The sequence below is a fragment of the Callorhinchus milii genome, unplaced genomic scaffold (genome assembly GCF_018977255.1).
Source record: "Callorhinchus milii isolate IMCB2004 unplaced genomic scaffold, IMCB_Cmil_1.0 Scaffold5, whole genome shotgun sequence".
Classification (NCBI taxonomy): Eukaryota; Metazoa; Chordata; class Chondrichthyes; order Chimaeriformes; family Callorhinchidae; genus Callorhinchus; species Callorhinchus milii.
In genome coordinates, this window is record NW_024704746.1 from 42,687,198 (window position 1) to 42,708,717 (window position 21,520).

The 21,520-nt window shown below is 40.6% G+C and overlaps 1 protein-coding gene across 2 annotated transcripts in view; it reads left to right on the plus strand.

Annotated features, from left to right (window-relative positions):
* The window catches only part of cftr (CF transmembrane conductance regulator), a 57,085-nt gene that overhangs the window by 14,452 nt on the left and 21,113 nt on the right, over positions 1–21,520 (plus strand). For both annotated transcript variants that reach the window (XM_007894595.2, XM_042335840.1), the window contains 10 exons: positions 493–582; positions 1,828–1,991; positions 3,267–3,392; positions 4,546–4,792; positions 5,246–5,338; positions 8,490–8,672; positions 10,553–10,744; positions 17,382–17,476; positions 19,489–19,575; positions 20,718–21,462. In XM_007894595.2, coding sequence (XP_007892786.1) covers positions 493–582; positions 1,828–1,991; positions 3,267–3,392; positions 4,546–4,792; positions 5,246–5,338; positions 8,490–8,672; positions 10,553–10,744; positions 17,382–17,476; positions 19,489–19,575; positions 20,718–21,462 — 2,022 coding nt within the window. The remainder of the gene's footprint in view (positions 1–492; positions 583–1,827; positions 1,992–3,266; positions 3,393–4,545; positions 4,793–5,245; positions 5,339–8,489; positions 8,673–10,552; positions 10,745–17,381; positions 17,477–19,488; positions 19,576–20,717; positions 21,463–21,520) is intronic.

The following is a 21,520-nucleotide window of genomic DNA, read 5'->3' on the forward strand; positions in this document are numbered from 1 at the left end:
TATCTTGAAGGCATGATTTACATTGGCGAGTGGAGCACAGGCTGGGATGTTCTCCATCTCTCTCTATATATCACCAGAGCAACTTACCCAGACTCACCAACATTTTGTAAACTCATCGCAATAAGTGAAAATCAGATGGCTTTATGTACCTCTGCTTATTCTGCCTGTTATTTAATTCTTTTTTTCTTTGCAGTTGTTCCTGAGTTAAGCATCAAAATCTACCCTAGTCTTAGCTTGTGGGGCCATTTGCCTTAAAATTTAAGATTCTGCAGAATTTTTAAAAAATCGGTCTTAATTTGGAATCTATTTCTTTAAATCCTGTGGAAAATCAGCTACCAAAATTCAGACTGCAAATAAAGAATGTTCCATGATTATGCACAATCCTAAAGTTTAAGTCAAAATGGTCTTATGAATTGAGGATTTAAGTAAAATGTCATTTCGCTGCTTTCATTTTTTTCTTCTTTGCCCCATCCCACCCCAAAATAAAAACAGATCTTGAAAATGTCAAGCAGAGTCCTTGATAAAATTGACACTGGGCAGCTTGTCAGTCTTCTATCAAACAATCTCAACAAGTTTGATGAGGTATGTAAGTTCCTTGTGAATTCCACATCACAAGAGTGTGTCTTGTTACCTTCCCATCTTAAATATTTAATGTCACTCTGACTCTTACTTTGCTTTTGAGGTCAAATATACGATATTCACAACCTGAATTTGCAGAGGGTCATAAATACTGAATCTTACCAGTAACAGGGTGTGGCGTGCATCAACCCAAGCAGGATTTCAGTTCTCACATGATGCGTTTTTTTGTTGGTCATCCGGTTGTCTTGACACAAGCGGACACCAACCCATCATTGTGCTTAAGAGTATCCAAACCAGACTGAGAGTTCCACATAGTATATTTCCCAAGGGAGAGAATGGCGCATGTTCCAGTTTGTGGGAGGAGACCCCCCATTTGAGCAAATTGGATTCTTTAAAATTAAATCAGGTTAAAAAATACCGCAAATTAGAACCCAGTATTTCATTCGAAACAAGAAGTTTGTAACTTTCAAAACACCTGATTAAAAGCCGGTTCTTTCTGTAAGCTTTTATTTCTTTGTGGTATGGAGTATAAACACTGGCATGGAGTAGTTGGGCTGAATGGCCTGTTTCGATTTCTGTAGATTCTACTCCATGCTTCAACAGTTACTTATGTCAGTACATGACAAAAGACCTAATCGCAATCACTTTAACAAATACCCTAAAGTGGGGTTGGGGTGGGGGAGTAGGTAAGCAGGATCTCCTTAGAGCTAAGCTGGCTCCAAGGTGATATGCTTGGTAACCAAGTGACAGTCGAGCTAATCCTCTGGGCAGTCTCCGTGGTCTGGTTCCTGACCAATATTCCAGGGCACTGCTGATGACAGACCAGCAGCCAGCTCAGAGGCAGGACTTGGAGGAAAAGGCCGACACCTATTAACCCTGCAAGCCATAATAATAAATAATAAATATAATAATAATAATCCTTGCATTTGATATAGCGCTTTTCATGTCTTCGAGACGTCTCAAAGCGCTTCATAGAATATACTGTAAAGTGAATTAACTGTATATTTGTGGGCGAAACGGGGCAGCCGATTAATAGCCCTAATGGATAGGGTGGTCCTAGCTGGACCTGCAGCAGGAACCTTGCTAGATAGTGCAGTACCATGTGTGCCCCATACAGAGTGCCACGTCCTATTCATTTAACAGACGTTTCCTTCAGGTATTTAAACCAAATCATCTGCACATGATTACGCATTGTAACCTGCAGGATGCATTCATTCAGTGATATAAAGAGTATGACTTTCCACGCAGGGCTTGGCACTTGCTCACTACGTATGGATCGGACCAGTTCAAGTCGTCCTTTTAATGGGATTGCTGTGGAATGAATTAACTGAATTTGCATTTTGTGGACTGGGCTTCCTGATAATCCTTGCCCTGTTCCAAGCCTGGATTGGCAAAAAGATGATGCGATACAGGTAACAAATCTTTGTTTTTATTTAAGCGCTTCTGAGATGGTTCCCCATGTGAAGGCAACTTTTTGTTGTTGATCATTTAACTGTACAAAAAGCGTAATGTGTGTATGGGGGGAGGAGAAGGAGTACAGTATGGTATCATTGGTGCTTTCACTGATCCAAAATACATTCAATAGTTATCACTGCATGGAGGGAGGAGGTTCAGCATTGCTGCGAGGTGATACTATCATTTGCCACATTTCTTACTCCCATAGCAATGATTAATTGAATAGTTTCAGTAAACCTGGTGATAGGTTGCTCGTTTATATACATGTTTATCTTCCAACATATAAGGACTGTGTATGAACTGAAATGGATTATAGGGTATTTACATAAAACATAATGCGACAACAATTTACATTTATATAGCACCTTTCACAGCAGGAGGATGTCTCAAAGCTCTTTAAAGGATTTATTACAAAGATTACTGTATGTTTGGTAGGCAAAGAGAGTTACAGTAAGTAAATTGGATTGCGCATTCAAAGAGTCAGCACAGACTTAAGGGCTGAATAGCCTTTTTCTGTGGCTGTAAAGTTCTGTGGTTCTATGGTTCTGAGAATGAGCTCTCAATCTTACTGAGCTGTCATTGGAAACAGTGACATCAAGCCACTTTTCCAAATGAACCAAACAGTAGAAAAAGAGGACATAGGTTTAGGGCTGCAAACGGCATATTTGGGACAGACATCAGGAAGTATTTCTTTAATTAACAACTGGAACAGGGTGGTTGAGGTTAGGGCGCTGAACTCATTTAAAAAACAGCTTGATAGTGTGATGGGAGGACAGTAAGGTGGATATTGTGCGAGGATGAGAACCTATCTTATTCCGAACCAATCTTGTGACCTTGGGAGAGGACCACCACTTGACAGTGACTCACCCTGTATTGATCTTGCAGACCTCCTAGGAAGCGAAGCACTACTGCCTTAGGCTTAAGAGTAGCCTGGCTTTTTCTTCTCAGGCAGAGGTGGGGGCGAAAGGGAATAGAATAATAATCGTTGCATTTCACATAGTGCCATATCACATTGTCAAGATGTCTCAAAGCACTTCACAGGATTTAATATAAAGTGTGAGACTATATATTGTTGGCGAACACGTCAGACAACTTGTCCACAGTAATGGCCCAAAAACAGAATGACTGATTTTAGCTGAAGATGGGAAATGTTGGATTATGTGGAAGAGGAGCAAGCAGAATGATACAATGCCACAGTTTTAATTGTTTCTCCTTCTGAACACTAAAACTAGAGATAAACGTGCTGGAAAGATAAATGAACGACTTGCAATCACATCAGAAATTATCGACAACATTCAGTCAGTGAAGATGTACTGCTGGGAGGATGCCATGGAAAAGCTAATTGATAATATAAGGCAGTAAGTTCCATTTTGGTATGGATTCATTTTTAAACTGCAGCATTAAACTGCAGCAAGTAATAAAAATGTATTACGATATTTTGTGCAGGTCAACTATTCGTATTCTGCAACATAAATCCAATTAACCCTGGCATTGCTGGCAGGTCCTGGGAATTCAGACTCTAGTGCTGCCTAAGAGAAATGCAATGTCTGAGAAATAATTTCCAAGGAAGCCTTTTACGTTTTTAGTTGAAGATTATAGATGCCTGAATCTTTTGACATGTGCAAAAACCCATCAACATGCTTGAGAGTATCCAAACCAAACTGAGCATTCCATATATGTATGCTACCTAATCACGAATGGAATGTGTGTGCTTCCTACTCACCTAATTCCACAGAGGGTAAAGGCATAGATTGGCAAGAGCTAAATTTCTCCAATCCGCAATTAGATGTTAGACTGACATTTTCAACACTACAGTAACGTACAGTAACGTAAACCATTACCACGGTCCTGCAGATTATCAAAGTGTCACCAAAAGTCTTTATGGTCTCTATTTGCTATTTCACGAATGAGTCAATCGCTCTTTAGGGCCAAGTTTTTAACATTGCTGCATTTCCCACTGTGTGTGCAATTGCCTTATTGACAGAAAGGTCTTATAACGTCCAACACAACCAACACATTATCTTGCCTTATTTTGCTATGATTGATTGGGACAAAGGAAGGTGAATAAAATAGGATGATTTTTATTGATACAACAACAACTTGCATTTTTAAAGCGCCCTCCACATAAGATAGTGTCTCTGAGTGCTGCGCAATGGAGCGGTTGGTCCCTGAGCAAGGAGAAGGTCAAAGAGGTTCTTAACATGGGATTTAAAGGAAGCTAAAGCGGGGGCAAGGTGGAGAGATTGGTGCAGGGAGTTTTAGAGGTTGCAGGGGTAGTGACTGAAGGCAAAGCCACCAATGCAGGCCCTGTGTTAGCTGAGTGAAAAGGGCGAGCAGAGGAGACATCATATGATCTCCAAATGGATTCTATACACAACTAGTAGCCATTGTTCAGGTCAACCTTTTAAAAGCAAGTTTTTGTTAATGCTCCACTATTTGGCATGATTAGTTAAGATGGATGACCCTTTCGGAATGTATTCAACCAACCTCTGCTGTGTTTCTGACTGACAGGGCTGAACTAAAGCTGACTAGGAAAGTCGCCTACTGCAGATACTTCAATAGTTCGGCGTTCTTCTTCTCCGGCTTTTTTGTTGTGTTTCTCTCTGTGGTACCGTACGCTTTTGTGCATACTGTAAAACTGCGGAGGATCTTCACCACCATTTCATACAACATTGTCCTCCGAATGACAGTCACCAGACAGTTCCCATCCTCCATACAAACGTGGTACGATTCTTTGGCAACCATTCGTAAAATACAGGTGAGCGAGTAAAATATGAAAGACAGTTTCCACGTTCCAGATCCGAGGTCCAAAATCTCTCATGGTCTTACTCTTAAAACCAAAAGTCTCTTAAATTTTAAGGTCATCCAGTACTTTCTAATGCTTAAATTCACCCTCAATTAAATTAAACTAAATTTGAAAGCCTGTTTGTTTCTTTGGGCAGGGCAAAACCTTACTGAAGTTACCTTACTCCACGCAACTCCGTTTACCGAGTAGTAAGAGGAATCCAGTTGTTAGTCGATTAGTGGATCGCTTTTCCGGGGGTAATAATCCTTCAAAAAAATAATAAATTTGTCACTCAATCCATGACTGTTTATGAGACATTTCAACTACGTGATAAAGTGCTATATCAAATGCAAGGATATTATTATTATGCTTTATAAGAATAACCAAGCATTATTATTATATTGCCCCAATGATTTTGCCTTGCAGGACTTCCTACATAAAGATGAACACAAGACTGTGGAATATAACCTGACAACGAAAGATGTTGAGATGGTTAATGTGACTGCATCCTGGGATGAGGTCAGAATTCATTTTCTTACAAAATGTGGAGTTTTTTTATCAGCTTCCTTGTGTGTGTGCTCAAACATCCTTGTATGTCATTCAGTGTCTATAACGTAGAAAGAGCTCAGTTTAACATCTCATCTGAAAGATGATACCTCCCAACAATGCAGCACACCCCCAGAGTGTCAGCTTAGACTATTTGAAAGCCTGTTTGTTTCTTTGGGCAGGGCAAAACCTGTAGTCGTGGAGTCCTGTAGCTCAGTGGTTGAGCATTCGCTTTGCAAGCGAGAGACCTGAGTTCAATTCCAGGCAGGGCGAAACCTTGGGCAAGTTTCCTTACTCCACACGCCTAATAATAATCCCTCCAAAACCAAAAACAATAATAAATTGGTCATTTTCAATCCACGACTGTTTGTGGGACATTGCTGTGCGCAATTGGCTGCCGCGTTCGCCCACAAATATACAGTCAATTCACTTCACAGTGTGTTCTGTGAAGCACTTTGGGACGTCCTCCTGATGTGAAAAGTGCTATATCAAATGCAAGGATTATTATTATTATTATTATTTGAGTTCCAAGGGGCTTGGAGCTTGAACCCACAACCTGCGTGACTCAGAGGTGAGAGCTCTGCAAACTGAGCCGGGCAGACAGGACGGTGTGAGCAGTTACATTCTTTGCTTACTAATTAGCGAGTATGGCAGGTTTTGCCAAGATATTGTGTAATTCAGTGACCTCGCTGGTAAAACCTCAGAACTAATTGGCAAACCAGTCAAGAGTAAATGTTGATCCTCCACAAAGTCTTCCTGTAAGTGTTTTCATTGGACCTTTTATTACAGGAAGTGTAAAATACAAAAGATGAAGCTAAGATAACTGACCTCGCCTTCAATCTTTAACTGTAGTGTGACGCCAACAGGGTTAATTGCCGGTCCCAACTGACTTAATCTGATTTCAGGTAGTGTACTAACATTGGCCTTAATGTCCCTGGGCTACAGAGGGGGGAAAAAAAATCAGTCGGGGGGTTCTTGCTCCTCATTGGTATCCAGTGAAGTTTCCATCTACTCCTCCCCCTTTACTGGCCCATAAAAAATATGTATATAAATATAAAATATAAAAAATATAAAAATAAAAATTCTAGTTTATTATATATCATGTGAAGCGCTTTAAGACGTTCTTCTGAAGTGAAAGGCATTATGCCAAGTGTATGGACTATTATTTTACTGGAAAGTACACATACGAGGACAGTTAAAGTGTTCCTAGTTGGACAAATAGTGGGAAGCTCACCAAACAGTGTTCTCAATTTCAAACTATGCGGTTTTAGCTGATTAAACTCTGGCAATACCCCAACTCGCATTCTCAGGTCCCTACGCCTTGGCTCTTGCCAACCAGTGCCTTATATTCTCTAGAATTAGATAAACAGGGTGTGTCCCTCCAAGGAGAGAGTACACAATCCATTCCAAACACAAGGAAGTTTCCATGTGTAGGTGGCATACATCCATGGAGCTCTGTCTGGTTTGGATGCTCTTAGGCATGGTGATGGGTTTCCATGTGTGTCAGACACACAGCTGACTAAAAAGAAAGGACAACGTTGATCCTCCACACAGCTAAATGGTGTGTCAACATTTAACTTACATATGAAGAATAGTTTGAGCTGGGTGCAGAGAATAACCAGGGCTGGTGGAACTGCACCCTAGTGGGACTCAGGAAATAAAGAAGAAAGGGAAAGAAAATTCACCTGTAAACCAGACCGAGAGTTCCATAGATGTATGCCTCCTACACATCAACCTTTTGTATTAATGAAATCCATTCCACACATCTCTCCTTTTAATTGGATACATGCCCACAAAATATGCACAGTCACACAGGATACAGTACATCCTGGGAAGTGCTTTGAGATGTCTCGACGATGTGATAAGGTGCTATATTAAATGCAAGGATTACTGCTTATTTTACATCTGAAAGCTTGAATGTTACCTAACAAATAAAGCCTTATTTTTTGAAACAAGATGATTCTCACGAGTGCCATCCCCTTACACTACTTTACACTCCCTCGTCCTAACCCCATGATAAATGTAATCACTATCGGAAAACTGGTTACACACTTAAAAGGAAAGCATGGTGATGTTCAGCTGCCTTGGAGTAGAGTAGAGCAGTCTGGGGAGAGGGGGGCTGCTGATGTTTAAGATCAAAGAAAAGGCTGAAAAAGGTAAACTCAAATCTCACATACTTTACTGAACCGTTGACTGAACTGAGGCAGAACTGAAAACTGAGGTCAACTTGACCAGAAATCTGAGTTGTTCAAAAACAATTCTCTAAAGGTGCGATTTACTAAACCTCGTTCTGCGTTACAATTTTACAACATCTCATTGATATAGACATCGTTGGAGTTTTCTGAAGCACTTTTAAGCACATTTACTTAAAAAAAGGCAAAGCCATTGTTGTTTAACCCTCTCCCTTCTGGCAATTGTCCAGTGGAGAGCGCTTTGCTTCTGAGGCTAAGCGACACGTTCAGTGACCACCGTCATTGCTGACAGGAACTGAACAAAAGCTTGGCTGATTAACCAGTAACAAAGATTACATTTTATATTTCCTGCACACCTGCTGGTGGAAATTCAGCAAGCAAAGTTTCACAACTTGCAGATACTATCAGGCCTCGGGCTTGGATGCTATCAATAATTAAACGCCCTAACTGTCTTAGTCGTAGCTGGAAAGACCATTTTATCTTAATTTAAGAGAGTACAGAATTTTTTTGAAAATTCTTAAACTCAATCTTAATTTGGAAGCAGTTTTTCACAGTTTGTATTCGAAAGAAGCTGGCGTCCAAAGAAAAAGTGAGATTAAGAATTTTCCGCAATCTTACGCAATCTTAAACCTTAAAACAAAATGTTGTTACAGGTTAAGATCAGATGGCAATTCGAGTTTCTGTGAGGAAGGGGTTAATCAAATAATTGATGTTGCTTTTGTGACACTATTTTGAAGAATATCTAGCGGGAATACAAATGCTACCTCGTTGAAAATACCTATAACAAACTCCCTCTCAACCTTCCTCTCTTCTCCTCTCCCCTGCAACCTGCCCCTGTAAAGCCCTCCAAGACGTTACCCTACATGAAGGGTGCGATATAAATGCAAGTTGTTGTTGTCTTGTAACCAAACATTATTCTTTTTAAATTACAGGGGATCGGAGAGTTGTTTGAAAAAGTCAAACAGAATGACACAGAGTCTAAGATGGTGAATGGTGACGCTGGCCTGTTCTTCAGTAACTTCTCTCTGCATGTTACACCCGTCTTGAAAAACATCAGCTTCAGATTAGAGAAAGGGGAACTTATGGCTGTCGCTGGGTCTACAGGAGCTGGCAAGGTAGGAGTTCATACACAAGTACAAACTCTTGCAGTGATGGTCACCATATGAGCCAAGGATGCGAACATCCCATTGTAAGTCAACCTCAAAAACTCGTAATCCTATAGTGTCCTTCTCATAGAATAGAGTCTCGGAGCTCTGTACAGTGGCAGGATTGGACATTGAGGATTGAGCAAGAAGTGGGAATCAATCATTATCAGAGGCACTGAACCTATTACTGAATATGGGAGGGGGCTGCATTTATCACTGAGTGTAGGGTGGAGGCTGAGTCTATCACTGAGTGTGGGAAGGGAGTTGAGTTTATCACTACGTGTGGGACGGGGGGGGCGATCTTTGGATGATGCCCTTGTTTGATCTCACCACATTGGATGATTTACTGTTGCCAATTTCAGATTTAGACAAGATGTTTCAATTTACTTTCACACGAGTATAAAGAATATTTACTGCCTTCCTCACACAGCACGATCGCAGTCTGAGTTGGATGGTTCCTGTGGGTTCATATCTCCGCTCCCTCTGTGCAAATTATAGAGGAGAGCCATGACCCTTCTCCGCAAAAGGGAATTAACCTACTGGCTTGAAAGTCCCCACTGAAGTGGAAAAGCTTGAGGCTACTCACTGTGGTGCTGATGCTGCCCTGAGATTTATGGTTTGCTGGCTCTGAAGGAGAAGGATTCTCACTTGAATCAGGCCCGTAAAACCCGAGAACAAAATCCCGCAGAGAGTCCAGTGCAAGTTAATCAGTGGGCGCTCTCGTTCCCAGAGATCTGATACAATGAACAGCGCTTGACATTTGCAGGGCAGTTTCGACCCCGCGATTTATGTCTTCTGGATTACCTGGTGCAATTGATCTCACAAAGTTTAAGCATTTATCAAAAGGTAACGACACCTTTTCTAAGATACAGCCATTCAGCCATTGTGGAACTAACTCCAATTCTCAGCACAGCACTGTGGATCAGGACCCCCTCTCTCCCCCTACCCTGCGCACACCCACCCCTCCCGCAACAGTCACTAGCTAACAAGGAGAACAGAAGTTGAACTTTATATTCAAGCTTAAGTTTCATCTGGGAAACAAAATTTGCTCTGGATTTTAAAATAAATCTACTATCAATAATAATCTTTACATTTGATATGGTGCCTTTCATGTCTGGAGGACGTCTCAAAGCGCTTCACAGGATTTACTGTAAAGTGCAATGACTGCATTTTTAAGTCAACCCAGCAGTCAATTTGCATACAGCAATATCTCAGAAAAAGAGCCATGAAATCATGAAATGAATGACCAATTCTATCTTGAGAGAATGTTGTCCAAGACACTTGGAAAAAACTTCTGTCTCTTTGCGAATAGTTCCATGGGATCTTTAACACCCACCTGAACAGGCAGACTGGACATTGGTTTAACATTTCATCCAAATGACGACACCTCCAACAATACAACAACACCCCAGCACTACACTGGAGTGTCAGCCGAGACAATTTGAGTTCAAAGTCCAGTGTAGAGTGAATCCATTACTTTCTGACTCAGAGGCAAGAATGCGACCAACTTTGTAAGCTGACTCCTGAATACCAAATAAATCATTCTGCCTTTGTGCAGAGCAAAATCCACATGGAATAGTTTTACTTTATAATATAATAATCCTTGCATTTGATATAGCACCTTATCACGTTGTTGAGATGTCTCAAAGCACTTCACAGAATATATTGTAAAATAATTTGACTATTTTGTGGGCAACACTTTGAACATTGAATTCATGAACTCATGAACCTCGCCTGCGTATCTGCGCAACTTGGAATGCAAAAGCTCTAAATGGACTCAGAAGCACGAAGTGATGGGATTCTATATGACAGGCAATTTTGCTCTGACTATTTTTTCTCCTGTCACTTAGACCTCTCTGCTGATGATGATAATGGGAGAACTGGAGCCGACAGAGGGTAAAATTAAGCACAGCGGCAGAATTTCCTTCTCACCTCAGGTGCCCTGGATCATGCCAGGAACAATCAAAGAAAACATCATCTTTGGGCTTTCATATGACGAGTACAGATACACCAGTGTTATTCACGCTTGTCAGCTGGAGGAGGTGAGTCTACCCTTCGGCACCTTTGCAAAGCACCACATAATCCACATCCAGGTGTAGTCCATGTCAACAGCAGTGGACGTTATACATCCATCTTCTCAGCCAATTTTTCTGGCTCCATCCTTTGGATGAGATGTTATTATTGATAATTCTTGCATTTAATATTTCATCTTTCACGTCGGGAGGGCATCTCAAAATGCTTCACAGGATATACTGCGAAGTGTAGTGACAGTGCATTTTGTAGGTAGATGGTGCAGCTAATTTGCGCACAGCAATGTCCCGCAATCTGCGTGAAGTGAACGACAAATTGTATCTGGAGGATTGTTAGCCAGGACACTGGGGAAACTTCCTTCTCTTTTTGAGAAGTGCCATGGGATCCTTGATGTCCACCTGAACAAGTGGACAGGACCTTGGTTTAATGTCTCATCCAAAGCACAGAGCAATAAAGATTGATGGCTGGGAAGATGAATGAATAATTTGAACTCATTAACATGTTCTACACCTGGCTGTAGATGGATCATCAATTAGACTGCAATAATGATATGACATTTGTTAATTTTCCTGTGTCAACATCCTCAGCCACCAGCAGAGTACACAGTGGGGTTGTAAATGTAGTATTTGCTATCCAGATTTTCAAATAATGATTCAGTCACAAGATACATTGCTCATTGCAGTAAACCCTGTGAAGACATCGTCCTGATGTATTAGAAGCTATCGAAAACCAAGGATCATTATTACAATATGACAACTTTCTCTACCTTCCACATCTACTTCACACCAACTTATGAAATATCACTGGCCTCCAAAGCAAAGGACAATTAACTACTACTCATTAGTATTAATGGAAGGATGATTCCTGTGAGCAGCAAGCTCATGTCAAGAAAAAACACTCAATCTTAGACAGAACAATTAATAAAGAAGCTGTCCCTTTTGCCTGTGAGCATTTTCTTTTTATGTATTTCTTTTTACTGTAATCTACGCTACGCGTTGCAGTAATGTACAACTATCAGTTCAATCACCTTAAAATTTGAAAGGTCAAACGCAACCTAACAGTCTCATTAAATCTGCTCTCTGCTGCTAACAAATGAGCTCCAGCCTTGCAGGGGCTCGTATTATTGTACCCCATAATCCAAGCTTTATGACGCCATAAAGTACACTGGAAAAGGTCACCTATGCCTTAGGCAAAGACAATGCAAACTCTTCAGAGTTGGCAAGTGCACATTTTTTTGGAAGCACACAGGTCAAATGAATAAAACCATTCTGTGCAATGTGCAGGGGGCTCATGGATATCTTGGAATACCACTGGCAGGTCACAGATACTTGAACACGATCCCCCCACCCAAAAAATAGGCTCACAAAGTGTTTTTTTTTTACTCCATTGGCACGTTCCACTGACATTTAATTTTGGTATCAGACCGCAGAGCAACATCTTATCAACACATCACTAGAGATGTTGCTATGGTAAATGCACTGAGTTTATAGCAGTTACTAGCCTTGACCTCTTTCCACCAATCTCACCATTCTGAGGTCCATGGATATTTTCTGTTCTAGGCTTTGTAACCATGTAGAGAAAATTGCCTAGTGAAATGTAGTGCGGCATAAGGGGCCAGTAGTATATATTATTATAGTTCCAACAGTGAAGACATTTCATCCACAAATACACAATCCTTGCACATGTCAGCATAGGTTGTGAAATAATAAGACAAATCCTCCGTACAGCAATAAGCTGTCATTCAGAACTCTGCAGCTCATGTACTGTCCCGCACCAGGCTTCGCGACCACATCACTCCCACCCTCGCTCGCCTCCACTGGCTTCCCATCCCCCAGAGGATCGAATTGAAGATACTCATCCTCACCTACAAGGCCATTCACGGCCTTGCTCCCTCCTACCTCTCCGACCTACTATCCCCTTACTTACCTGCCCGTACCCTCCGTTCCTCTGGCTCCGGTCTGCTCCACATCCCCCGCCCCAACCGCCCTACCATCGGTGGCCGGGCCTTCAGCCTCTCAGCCCTTAGGCTCTGGAACTCCATCCCCCAGTGCCTTCACCTTGCTTCCTCCCTTTCCTCCTTCAAGGCGGTCTCAAGACATTTCTCTTTGACCGTGCTTTCAGCTCCCCTCTCGACTCTCTATCCCCTCCTCGCTCCCTCCCTTCCCTCCCCCTGACCATTTCCCCCCTGCTCGGGTCCTGACCCAACTGTCCAGCGCCTTGGGACGTCCTCCCGACGTGAAAGGCTCTCTATAAATGGAATCTTGTTGTTGTCATCCTGTCACGGCGATGCCCACCAACACAGAAATGCAGAGCCGTTACACTTTTGGAAATAGACAATGTTTCTGAACATCAATGGAAGAGAGTTCATGTGTAAAGTCCCAACTGGGGAGAAACTAAGGTCAGAGAATTGCAGAAAAGAATGACAGTAAGGAAGAGGTTATAAAATATTTAAATGTTAAAAGAATAATGTGATTATAATGCTTGCATTTGATATTGCCTCCAACATGTTGAAGTGCTTCACAAATAATTGCTGTGAAGTATAGTGACTGTGTACTTGTCAGCAAATGCAAGGTCATCTTTGCATTGTTCCACTAACAGCCATGAAGTGAACGATCAATTTATATGGAGGATTGTTGGCCAGGACACTGGGAAAAACTCTTCTCTCTTTGTATAGTGTCATAGGATCTTTAGCAGCTGGGACCTCAGTTTAATATCTCACCTAAAAGACGAGACTTTAACTAACAGTGGAGAACTCCCCAATATTGTACTGCAGTGTCAGCTTGGACTATGAACTCAAGTGTCCAGCTCATGTATTCAAGATCTGAAAGGGCATAGGAATAGGTAAAACTGAATCCTAATAAGATGTTGAACATGGTCAAAAAATCTAAAATGTAAGAGATATTACAGTTATTCACTCCCAATGCTATTTCCATTCTGTACTTGTGCAGATCTCTCAGAGAATGTAAGAGTGGCTACTTAAATTCAACTGACTGGCATCAGTATCAACCGGCACAATCTGTGGTGCATTGTTTCCAAGGCTACTTATAACATACATCACAATCTGCAGCCACACAGGCCTCCTGCCGTACAAATCTCCAGACTCCTTAAGGTAAAATGTTAGGTTTGATTTAAAAGCCTGAATTCAAAGATCAAAGATATTTAGTTTCCTCGCCCATAACTTTTAATATTGTGCTGATTTCAGTGAAATCATGATCATTTCAACCCATTGACAAGAAATCATTATACTTCTGAAGTTCGCGAATAAGGAAATAAAGCAACAGTGCAGTGCAGAGATGTTGATAATATAAAAATAAGCCTTGCATTTGATACTGTGCCTTACCACATCAGCAAAATGTTTCAAAGCGCTTCACGGGATTTACTGTAAGGTGCAATGACTACGTATTTGTAAGTTCCCTCTGCAGAAGATTTGTCCACATCAATGTCCCACAAACAGCCCTGAAGTGAGTGACCAATTTTTTACCTGGGGTTGAGGACACTGATAGAAACTCCCTTCTCTTTTTGTAATGATAATGTCACGCACACAATAAATACACACAAACAACGTAAGTACCTGTATTGTGTCAGTTTTGTGAAATTAGACAGCAATTATTCCCTTGGGTGAAATAAAAAATAATTCCTGTACATTTGGTCCCTTGCTGCTAATCAATGAATCCTATTCAATAAAACTAAACCCAAAGCTTAGAGAAAAAAGCAGAGCAATTCACTTGAGGTCACTCCATCCCATGGCATTCACTTCAGTGTAAACTTGTGACTTATGACTGTCAGAGACCTTCTATGCAAACGAGAAAAAAAAACATTGTATTCAACAGTCTCTGATGAATAATGTCCCATTTATATCACATGTTTGGCATCGAAAGCACACAATCTTTTTGCACTGCGTTGATGCCAAGGCGGCTGTGCCATGTGGCTGATTTCTGTTTCTTTCTGACAGTGGTGATACATTCACCTAATGTACAGAGTACTGCTTACTAGCCTCTGACTGATGACAATTCCACTTCTGCAACATGTCTAAACAGGATGGTTGGTCATTATTTACAAACTCCAAGGTTGGACAGTAGACAGGCTGTGTTTTTTTTAAAACATTGTGCTTTACGTTTTTTTAAAAAACCATTGGCTCTGCTCACTCTGGTGGTGCCTATATATGAAACTCAACTTCGCAACATAAGGAAAGAGACGAACCAATTTGGCCATTCAAGCTCACTACCCTCACAGTCCACGCAAAACCAATCTAATCATGAATTTCACCCCATCTACCCGTGGAAAACATTTTCATAAAGCTTTCATTGCTTGAACCCTGAAAGTCAAGCAATTAACTTTGTTTGATACCCCCACCCCTTTAATGGCAATTGCAAGTGTGAACCACCTTGAGTACATCTACGGTTAAATAGCCTGCCAACACATTACTGTCTATGTTCCCACATGAAGAATGGTCATTTAGTCCTGTAGCTCAGTGGTTAGAGCCCTCGCTTTGCAAGCGAGAGACCTGAGTTCAATTCCAGGCAGGTCGAAACCTTGGGCAAGTTTCCTTACTCCACATGCCTAATAATAATCCCTCCAAAAAACAAAAACAATAATAAATTGGTCACTTCAATCCACGACTGTTTGTGGGACATTGCTGTGCGCAATTGGCTGCCGCGTTCGTCCACAAATATACAGTCAATTCACTTTACAGTGTGCTCTGTGAAGCGCTTTGGGACATCCTCCCAACGTGAAAAGCGCTATATCAAATGCAAGGATTATTATTATTATTATTAAGCAAGGTAGTGGAGAACAGCTGGCATCTATTGAACTTTACCCTAGAACCACCACCTCCGGGGATTTGGAGGGAAGGGTAAAAAATGCAATCATTGGCAATCCAAGTCTCTCACCTTTTTACTCTCTCTTTTCTTTCTTGCTTTCTCTGTTGCTGTCTTATAATTATAATCATTCTTCAATGATTTGGAAGTTATAAATCAGCAAAATCAAGATAACACAGAATGAAAATTCACAGCTGTTCTTCAAATCAAGAACACAGAATGAGAATTTACAACTTTAACAATTGGTAAATAACGTACAACGTCTTTTATAGGTCAGAACTCTTCAGATAAATAGAATGACTGACATATAGTTACATGCATAGAGTTTAGTGCAGGTATGCAGTTTTGTGAAATACATAGTTTTGCATACATGTACACAGTTCTTTTTCTATGTACATAGTTTTGCGTAGCAAAACAAGGAGGAATATATATAAGGTAACCAGCAGCAGATGGAAAAGGGAGTTTAGGAGAAACCACTTTATGCAGAAGGTGGTGGCGGTAGTGAGATTGGCGAACTCAAAGCATCAACAATGTTTCAGTAGAAACCTGATGCGTATATAAGGGAGAAGTTTCTAGAGGAAACATGAGAGGGGAGAAGGAGGGATGGAGACTTATGTGGAGTATGAACACTAGCACACACAAGTTGGACCAAATGGCCAGTTTCTCTATTGTAAAGTTCTATATAATTCTACCTGCGTATGATTGCGTACCTGTGTACAATTTGGTGTACATGCGTAGTTTTCTTGTGGTGGACAGAGGTGAATATCATGACACACTCTAAAATCAGTCATGCAAATCTTATCTTCAGTAACATGTAATGGAGTCAATTTGATGGAAATTGAAGCGACAAGTTGTTCATTTTTATATCTGGCAAGTTCTTATTCCAAGTCTATGAGTGTAATCCTGCTTTGGTCTAACTTTCAATTTTATTACATAGAATAATATGGAATACTATAACATGGAAGCAATTATTCTCTATTCCCTGTTTGGGCCAACTAGTTAATGCTAGTGTTTATATTCTGCACAATCCTTCACGTCTCATAATTCCCGCTCCTTTCTTCAATTTCCTTCGCCCTCACATCACGTTTCCTCTTAAGTACGTTGAATTCTCTCCCCACTCAGCTCTTCCCATCAATGACATGGAAATGCTAGGTATGGACTAGTATAAGTAATAATTATTTTATTTGATACAACACCTTATCACATTATCGAGATGTCTCAAAGAACTTCACATGATTTTATTTTGTGTGTATTTTCTGTGTATTTTGTAAGGAAACGTGGCTGTAAATTTGTATGCAGCAAACAACCATGAAGTGAATGACAAAGCCTCGTGATCTTGTTTACGTTATAATAATAAAAATAATCCTTGCATTTGAATATAGCACTTTTCATATCTTCTAGATGTCTCAAAGCGCTTCACGGAATATACTGTAAAGTGAATTGACTGTATATTTGTGGCGAAACGTGGCAACCATGTCGTGGATTGAAGTGACCAATTTATTATTATTTTATTTTTCTTGGGAGATTATTATCAGGAGTAAGGAAACTTGTCCAAGGTTTTGCCTGCCGGGAATCAAACCCAAGTCTCTCGCTTGCGAGGCGGGTGCTCTAACCTCTAAGCTGTAGACTTTCATGTTGTCTCATAATGCTACCCCACTGCACCCACTAACCAATTGTTCCATCTCTCAAGAACTCTACATCATGTTGGAAAGACTCTTTAGAGTTTGACTAAAGTGAAAGTGACAAGAGCAGAAACCTATTGCATCCAATGCATCAACTTTCATTACTGTCAAAAGAAGAGTACTGATGTTTGACTTCTTCCCCCATACAGGACATTTCAATGCTGCCTAACAAGGATAAGACTGTTCTCGGAGATGGAGGAATCACTCTCAGTGGAGGCCAAAGAGCAAGAGTCTCGCTGGCAAGGTTTGTGTTACAAATTAATATTTTATCAGAATCTTTTAACCAAAGGAAATAGAATTTATCAAAATCATTACCACTGACAGCATTAGAGAGTGTTTGATTAGGAGATTCATTGTCAAGAGATTCTTTGCCACTGAATGTGCCTCCTTGTTCTTAGTACAATCATCCTTTCATAAATGTGCCCCATGCCGATGAATCATCTTTTCAACAACTAATATTTTAATGCTAAAAATAGCCAGTTCTTGACTAAAACCTCTCTCCTCAGGAAGTTAGGTCTTTCCTGCCCTAAATTAATCCAAAAGAATGCATAGGACAAGTACATCCGTTATATGACTCAAACATTAATGTTTGATTTAGGTTTCCAGATAAAGAGAAATTGAATACTGGAGCTTGTGGGAGCTATAATAGTAATAATAGTAACCTTGCATTCGATATAGCACCATTCAGTCTGGAGAATGTCTCAAAGCGCTTCACAGAATATGCTGTAAAGTGGAGTTACTGGGTGTTTTTTGAAACCCCCCAGAAAATGCCCCCATTCTTCTCCTCTTCTATTGTTCAATAATTAGTAGTTATCAGGTGGATCTGTGTCGTTTTTTCATTGCGATTATGACCAGTCTTTTATTTCCAATTCAAGAAAAAAAAACTGAAAATTCTGACCAAAAGTCCAAGAACAAAAAATCGCACAGCAAACAAAGCAAAAAATGAGAGAAAGCAAAAACACCGAACTCAAAGCTTCCTTTTGCCAGTCTGTAGGAATGTGATCTTTTACCTTCTACCGAACATTAAGGATTTCATAGCCAATCCTACCATTCACCTGATTTGTGAATACCTGATGTTGAATCCCAACGGTAAACACTATAGCTGTGTGGAGTTGCATTATTGACATTCACCACTGGCCTCTATAACATTACTTACACTGCATCATACTGATTCTTTGACTCCACACAGAGGCAATGAGGAACAATAGACTTGGTAGTAGTTCCCAAGTTCAAACACACATAATGTGTGAACGCCCGAGCAACTAATATTAACAGAGGCATTACTGAATGCTAATACTATAGACGTACCTAATGTATAATGATATATGCCTAGAGTTTTCATTAATTGAAATGAGTGAACATTTGGCTATTCTTTGACTAGTATTTGTAAAAACAGCGCCAGAGTTTGAGGTAACATGTTTACAACCTGCCAACTCAGTTTGATCCCAGAAATAGGAGGCCCGGAATTTCATCTTGTAAAACAATCATTTTATAAAGTTACTGAATTACTGAAAATTGTTAAATTCAGTCTTAATTTGGAAGATAGTTTCCTCACAGTTCTTAAAAGAAACATGTTCCAAATTAAGTTTGAATTTAACAATTTTCCACAATTCTGCTCATCCTAAAGTTTTAAGCAAAATTGCCTTACAGGCCAAGACTGGGCGAAAATTTGGGCCCACCAAAAAAAAGTATGCCTTTGGATATAGAAAGGGAATTTGTTTCTAAGATATAGCGACACAACCATTATTATTTATTTGCATATCACAGATAAAATCACTATGAATCATTCAATGCTACTAAAATGAGTAGAAGAGTGTGGTAAGAGGAGATGACAGTAACCAAGAGAAGCTAGGGTGTGAAGGGATTTGTAGGCGAGAGTGAGGGTCTGGGATAAAAAGATCCATTGGGAAAGAGGGAGAAAGTGAAACCTGGCGAAAACTGGAGTATTGAGCATGCAGAGTTTGGTGCGGGTGAGGATGCGGTTAACAGAGTTTTGTATAAGTTGGATCTTGGGGATGGTGAACAGGGAGGAATGCAATTGTCAAAGCAAGTCAGGAGGTAACAACGCCTTGAATGAGGGCTTTGCTGATATTCTATGTAAGATGTCAAAATTTAGTCTTGGTCAGCAACAGAACTTGAGAAAGGAAGGAGAGCTGAGGATTGAACTGAGACATTTACCGAACAGATCTTTTTATATTGTTTTCAGAATAAGAACTGTAATGATGAGCCGCCTTTTTGCTGTTTCTTTGTTCACAGAGCACTTTATAAAGATGCTGATCTGTACCTACTGGATTCACCTTTTAGTCACCTTGATATGTCCACAGAAAAGGAGATATTTGAAAGGTTTGTTTTAGAAGCCAAATTATGAATAAAATTACAGGTTTAGAATTCTCCTTAAATTAATAATATCTTATGCTTGATCCTTTTAAAAAAAGGCTATGTACTGAGATTGTAACTTGAAGCATTGAAGTTTATTGAAAGACTGACTGTTTTTTAGTAAAATCACTTACTACGCTTCACCCACTCTGCACATCTGTAATCAACATTCTGGCAATTGTACGAGAAAAAACTCTAAATGGCATCTTTCATAGTGAAAGGCATTCCAGTCTCACTCTGTTCTGAACTTGTTATTTAGAACTTGTTAGCAGGTAAAAGTTTAACACTTTAGCCTCTTAAAGCACTTAACAATCTCAGAGTTTGATGCAGAACTGGGGAAAAAGAGGCACAGCCAAAGAAGAAGGTCTTCACACGTGATCTGAAGACAGACAAAGAGGGGGAAAGTTGGAGGGATTGAGACAGAGTATTCTAGGATGTAGTGGCTGAAAGTATGGCCTCTGATGGTGGAGTAGAGGGGATGAGGGATGTGCAGAAACACGTAGTCAGCCAAGTGAAGGAGTGGATAGAGTGGGGTGTAAGCAGGTTCAAATGTTCACTCTTTTTTCCCTCTGATGCAGACATTCCAATTGATCGGACTGCAATGTATTGCAATTGATGATATCCAATACTGTATTTATAATGATAACAGCTTGCTTTGGGAAATTCTGTAGGAAAATTTTAATTTCCCCACAGAATTTAAGCTTCCATTTGCAAATTACCAAACCAAGTCTTCAAGGGATCTTACCTCAATAGCATAAATTCAGAAATCCATGCAACCTTCATTTCTGTTTGTATTGATCTTAACTGCCAAAGATGGACTACGCTTCTAAAGCATCAAGGCGAGCTGTGGAGCATCCTCCAAATCTGCATTGATCCACATTGGAACAATGCAGGTCCCATTAGATACTTCTCATAAAAGTTTTAGATTCAGTCTTAATTTCGAACTGGTTTTCTGCAGTTAGAGAGGCAAAGCCATTTTGGGCTTCTGATTCCAAATGATTAGGATCTAGATTCCCAGACCGGTTCAAGCAACGGCAATGTCCAAACTGCAGCCAGTGTAGCATGAGTTGATTGTAAACCAAATCTTTTCCTTTGGTCTCATCCTCCAGTGGTGTTTGTAAGCTGATGGTAAACAAGACTCGAATTCTGGTGACTTCCAAGCTGGAGCATTTAAAGAAGGCAGACAAGATTCTCCTCCTACACGAGGGCCACTGCTATTTCTACGGAACCTTTTCTGAGCTTCAAGGGGAGAAGCCAGACTTTAGCTCTCTGCTGCTGGGATCCGAGGGCTTTGATACCTTCAGCTCTGAAAGAAGGAACTCAATCCTCACCGAGACTCTGCGACGGTGTTCCATCTCCTCTGGGGATGGCAATAGTTTGGGAAACTGCGGAGAAGTTCGAAGGTCATCGTACAAACAGCCACCGACAGAGTTCAGCGAGAAGAGAAAATCATCTATTATTATTAATCCAATAATGTCAAACAAGAAGTTCTCCCTCATACAAACAGCTATGTCATACCCACAAGCAAATGGAACCGAGGATAACCTCAGTGAGCCGGGTGAAAGGCGTTTTTCTCTCGTTCCGGACACTGATCTAGGAGAATTAGCTCAGCCCCACAACAGAATATTCAGAAGCGAAGTTGGCTTTCACGCGCACAGGCGGCAGTCTGTACTGGCACTCATGACCAACTCTTCAACATCACAGAGCAGATTACACACACGGAAGAACACCGTGCACAAATTGTCCATGGCTCCTCAGACCAACTTCGCCTCAGAGATAGACATTTACTCCAGGCGCTTGTCCGAAGATGGCAAATTTGAAATTAGCGAAGAAATAAATGAAGAGGACCTAAAGGTAAGTTGAGATGCATCGGCATTCAGAATCATGATGTTGCATTGTCCATTAAACGACC